This window comes from Parambassis ranga, chromosome 1 (genome assembly GCF_900634625.1).
Source record: "Parambassis ranga chromosome 1, fParRan2.1, whole genome shotgun sequence".
Taxonomy (NCBI): domain Eukaryota; kingdom Metazoa; phylum Chordata; class Actinopteri; family Ambassidae; genus Parambassis; species Parambassis ranga.
Genome location: NC_041022.1, coordinates 19,648,101 through 19,654,100, shown reverse-complemented (window position 1 = coordinate 19,654,100; position 6,000 = coordinate 19,648,101). Strand labels below are relative to the sequence as shown.

Genomic DNA, 6,000 nt, shown 5'->3' with positions numbered 1-6,000 from the left:
TCATTGCATGCTCACCATGCCTGCGTACGCACACACAGCAACTATGTGGACACAAAAATGGGCCCTGTGTTGCTTCAAGTATCAATAACAAAATGAAATGCCAAACACTGCAGTAGTTTGTGATAAAGCTGCATTTCCATGGACACAGTTCCACAGATGTCTTTTGTGGTTGGAGGTGAATCACATAACTTACTATAACCTTATTAGATAAAAGCAAAATTCATATATTTTTTCAAGTCAAAAGAAATGTTCAGCACTCAGGGATGTTTTATTGATCATCATTTGCATTTAAAGTTAAAACAGATAATTTCATGGGATGCAGACAACATGAAGCTAGAGCAGATTACACATTGATGAAGGAGAATATTTGATATGATACAATATGTGTAGCGCAGCTTTTGTGATTATTCGCAGCACATCCTGTAGTGCTGAGAGCCGTATTGTGTTCAGAGGATGTGCTGCGTTCTGAGAATGAATGTGTGAAAACAAAACAAAACCAGGGTGGTATGTGGCATGTGCCGTACAGGAAATTATGTTTTCTCATGGGACATATGGCTGCACCAGCTGGAGTTCTTATATTGTTGCTATGATAAGTGGCTTTATTCTTGGTTCACTTCTGTTTTGTTCTCAGCCTTGGATTGCTCCCCTGTTTCTTTCTTCCCCTCATGTTTATTTCTGCCGCTTCAATATGGCTCCAAGACATTTCACAACTTGTGTTAAAACAGTCATACAGTACATGAAAACAATTAAAAAATTAAAATCACAGCTACTTTCATCAAATTTTGTGTCCTTGTTGTTTTGAATGTTTTATGCCTAAAATCAAAAAGAGGGATGTTGTATAATTCCCATGAACACTGCCTCACCTTAGTGACAGACTGACCCTACCGTCTAAAATCTCCAAAATAACTTCACACGTTTACCCATTTATGGTTTCAGTTTTGGACTGGTTGCTACCACAACAGATCTGTAGACAAACTTGTTATAAGGCCTCTAGAGAGAGGATGCAAAAGGCAGAAGAAGAAAAAAATCCACAAACGCTTCTTTTGCCCCACACAGTTTAAACTTAAAGGGGAGTGTATTTTCTTACTTTCACTATAAAAACACACTTTAAACACACACACACACACACACACACACACACACACACACACACACACACACACACACACACACACAGTGGCTTTTGTGTGTCATTTTCATGACAACGTCTGTTCTGTAGAAAAAATGGTTTTCTCAAGGTATCATTGATGAAATATTCAGTGTACAAACAGGGATACCAAGTTGCTTCCTTAAGCCTTTAGAATGGAAGATATTTACTGAAAAGGTGTTTATCCTCCACCCCTCAGCTCTCACTGCACTATTCATATGTTAGAGCTGGTGAAAATAGGAGGACATTTTGTGAATTTTTCATCACACAGGGTAAAAAAACAAAGAAGGAGAGGAGGGGGCAAAGAAAAAAAATGAAGATGGTGTCTGATGGGTGTGACGTTACTTCAGATGGTGGTTTGTCGGCTGAAGAGGTCGAGGGTTACTGCAGAGAGGAATGCTGGAATGCTCTTCTGGTGATGCAGATGAAGGGCCACCATCTCTCCCAGAGTCTTGGAAAACTCTGTTTCCATGAGCTGCATGCTTCCATTGGAGCCCTGCATCAAAAACAACACACAGTATGAAATGACCTGACCTCAGTTTCCTTTTTTTTTAACTACACCCATTTCCACAGAAAAAACTTTCAAAGTGAGTTGAGATCTCTTCAAGTTGTTATTGTCTACTGGGAATTGTCAAATGTGTACGCGTGTGTGTGTGTTTGTGTGTAAGCACTCACAGCAGGGTGAAGGTGTCTAAATCTGTGTGGATTAATTAAAAGGAATGAAGAGCAGCTTGGGGCGATGGAGTGAAGGAGAAAGGGATGAGGGAAACGAGGGATAAAGTAATTAAAGCATTGCACGGAGGGAGGAAGGTAGTGAGGAGCAGAGTCCCATGACATACTGGGAAGATATTGAGACGTCTGAGAACTGTCCCGTGTCAATGTGTTGCACAGATCTTGTATTATCATAAGGTCATAAAACACAGGGGGAAGAGAAAACACTAATAGTCATTTAATATCAGATGACCAGAAGTAAACAAGTATAAAAACTTCATTTTCATTTTCAATTATCTTTAAAAGAGCTAAACAACAGTAGGTTATCAAGTTCTGACTATGAGCGGCAGCATTTCATGACACTGCAATTTTAAAAATCCTACATGATAAAGTAATTAGTCTCCTTCCTTTCACACAACAAGCTGAGGTGAACTCAGCTGTTCACTTTTGTGTGAACAGTCACAAATCTCTAATGGCTGAGAGGAGAAGATACCTGAACTAATGGTATTTCCTAGCTGAGTGCACAATGCTTAACCGAGGCTAAATGCAGTATGGAAAGTGCTTAAGAGACACAGATAGAATAATGACTTGCTGTTTTAATGTTGTTATATCAGCAAAATGTACAAAACCACACCAACATTACTTTACAGTAATTGCACCATTTCCTCTACCAAGACACTGAGAAGAAATTCTGAACTGGGTTTTAATGCATATTTTAAGTATTTGAAGTTAGGGTGTTAAAGCTAAAACAAAGCCTTGTTTAGCCTTTTATAACATTAATTTTCATACTAGCTAATAAGTAAGATGACCTCGATAGATATGTCCTTTCTTTTTTTTATTATTATTTTGGTAATTTGTCTTTGTTTACAGTCAAATGGATGGGGACAGAAAATTAGGGAGAGCGGAGGATGACATGCAACAAAAACCTCCAGCCGGATTCGTTGTGGTAATGTGGTAAGCGCCTTAGACTACGAGATCACCGTGACGCCCATTCGTCATGGTATTTTCATTAAGTGTGTTTTTCGGATCCTAAATTGGGTCACTGTATATAAAAAAAAGTTAACCAACATTAAAAATAAAAGTTGAGTGAGGACTCATCTTCTCTTTGTCTATAACTATTTTTGTTATTATTTGTAACAAGCAGGGACTTGATGCATCTTCTGACCTTTGTGGGACACTTGGGCAGGACATCTTACGATAATATATGTAAGACTACTTGTCAACAGAGACACTTTATCCTTCTCTAAATGCCTGTTTACCCACACAACTGCAGCATGCAGGGGAGCATGTTCAATCCTTTTATTAGTGGTGTTTATCCACTAAATGCACAGAAACTTTCATGAGTTAAGAGGACACATTTAATGCACAGTAACTGTAAAAACATTAAGTTGTAGTAAATAAACAGGCACCTGCAGTAAAACTCTTATAGGAACACAAACATTCAGCCTGATTTTATTCTAAATGAACTGGCCTCAATGCTTCAGTAAGGGAACTAAAAAGCCTCTCTGATCACACCATCTTTCTCATGACTACCTCCCTTCACTTCATCTACCTACAGCTCACATTGTGGCTCCATTTCCTCTGACGGTCTCTGGTGCTTTGTCCCCCCTGTGCAGCTGTCTGAAAGCTGTACCATATCCTCAGGCTGCTGCTCCCATCACGGTTGCACACACAAAGACATGTGAGCACACAGCTCTAGAAACGGCTTTGGGAACATAGAACACATACAAGAAGAAAAACACTACAGCCAGTTACCATGGAGATCTCAGGGTCTGAAACACATACTGCCAAACTTTGTCCTCAGAACAGACTGTGGAACGAGTGGGTGTGTGCAAGACACAGTGGACACGTTGATGGAGGCCTATGGGAGCAGAGGACTCTGACAGTCTGCCGGAAAGGAAAACTAAGAAAAAAAAAAGCCTCACTGTCTACCAAAAAACTAGTGCAAAAACTGGTTCTCAAGCAGCCAAATACATATGCAGACACACAAGAAGAAACACAGGTGGCTGAACAAAAGTTACACAGATTTACATACAAGCAGTTTACAAAAGGTTATGGACACAAAACTGAAACAGTGGGGCTCTAAGACAGAGTAACATGGAGACAGAATGGATTCCATTGTCCACTGTTCTGACCAAATACTGGCCTAAGCAATACTGCAATAACACTTTACATTTAAAGCCATTACAGACTTTCTTTTAAGCAAACTTAGGATTCAAATAAGCACGCGCTGCTTTTAAATCATTTCTCTGTTGCTCTAAAACAAGCAGCCTCTGCTAATGACTGAGGCCTCGCATGTATCAAACCAAGTGTGGTTACATGCACTGTTAAACATTGAGGTATACTCTTTAGTTTCACTTTGTTCATTTACAGAATTAAAGACTACAGCTAAGCTACCAGCCCTATGAGGCTGCGCTTAGGCACAGTGTTGCCTTGAGCTGAATGCTAATGTCAACGTGCTAACACGCTCACACTGACAATGCCATGACACTAACATTCCCTAATTAGGACGCAAAGTACAACTGATGCTGATGGGAATGTCACCAGCGTTGCAAACATGTAGTCATAAACAAAACCCCTTTAAGAGCAGATTATGTTAAAAAACAAGAAAGACTGTCTGCTGCACAGAAGTGTTGACTGGTCAACAGACACTGCAATACAAAGATCTGTGACATAGCTAAATGTACTCGTACAAGTGAGATTTAGATCTTGTGGTGATAATAATACAGGAAACATATAAGGATCACCAACATTACTTGGAACCACCACATGTTAAGTGGTAACACTTGCTGAGATAAGGACAAGTGTGATGGGTTTTTAAACGTGGGCCTAGTTAATAATACAGCCTGCAAATGTCATATGTAGTAAATCTTCTGGACTAAATGTACAATTTTCTGTGTATTTGCCTCAAATTACAGTGTTAAGGTATGATCTAGTCCACCTTTCGAGTGCCCACACTTGCATCAGTAAATAAAGCTGTTAATAATGCATTTCTGGAGAGAAACACACTGTATCTGATACTGAAAACAACAGGGCGTTTATTGTAATATGTAACATTTTTTAACATATATATAATTTAAATATAATTTAATTTATACATTCAGCTTATTTTACATTAGAGTCATCTACAAGAATGTTTCCAGGAGGAAGTACACATACCATAAACACATAAATATATGTATATCCCATATTAAAAGGAAATACACAGCAATTAGGCTGTTTTATAAAAATTAGCATTTTTAATGTTAGTGATCACAGGTTGGGTTCAATTTAACAAAGTAAAACTTGATTTGCAACACAAACCAAAGACTTCTATATCACCACTAACAGTGGAAATTCTGTAAATTTGGTAACAAATCAATTAGCTGTATTAAATTTAGGATAACCCTAGCAGATAAAAAAAGGTTATAGGTTAGGTAGGTTATAAAGGTATGATTTTGTTCAGCATAGAGTATGCTATATATACATTTTACCCTCCATGTGCAGGCCAAAGTCTTTGCGTTATGTTTCAAATGTTTGTGCAATTTCAAAGACGGCTGACCCTGCTAGAACCTATTCACCACTATTCTGAACATCCAGTGGTCCCAGACTCTCAGCTGTGATGGTGTGTTCTTCCTACATTTATCTAATTCCTCACAAGTATGATCTTGTAGACTGAGCTGCAGCCCTTTTGCTCGTAAACGAATGCAAAACTCTAGAAGTACGCTCTATAGATGGAAGACAGGTAATGTTCATTTCAGTGTAAGAATACAGTGTTTTATAATGGTTTAGCTTTCTGTAGGTGGTGATATTTTAAGTCCATGGTAGGCAAGCAGGTGATATTAAAAACTGAACTAACCCCAAACATGAAGAGTTGGATGGAACTGAACATTACGCTGTGAGGACAAAAACAGGAAAAGGCTGAAAAAATGAAAGCATTTCTGCTCTGACTGGCAGGTGCTACACAAATATGCCTAATTGAGTTTATAAATTAATGAAATTAGCCAGCTTTATGTTGAACCAGGATGCATACCTGATTGCTAAGTGACTGTAAATTAACTGCACTTTATTTATATTGGGTAAACTGCCTACAAGTGTGCAATTCTGTTCGCATATGGTAAAACATCTTGCACTACAGGACAGATGGAGTGGATGAGTCAATT

General features: G+C 38.6%; 1 protein-coding gene across 1 annotated transcript in view; it reads right to left on the bottom strand.

Moving 5' to 3' along the window:
* Positions 1-244: 244 nt before the first annotated feature.
* The window catches only part of mad1l1 (mitotic arrest deficient 1 like 1), a 44,948-nt gene continuing 39,192 nt past the window's right edge, over positions 245-6,000 (bottom strand). Inside the window, exon 18 of the mRNA XM_028415646.1 lies at positions 245-1,643. Within this exon, the coding sequence (XP_028271447.1) occupies positions 1,494-1,643 (150 nt within the window). The 3' untranslated portion in view covers positions 245-1,493. The remainder of the gene's footprint in view (positions 1,644-6,000) is intronic.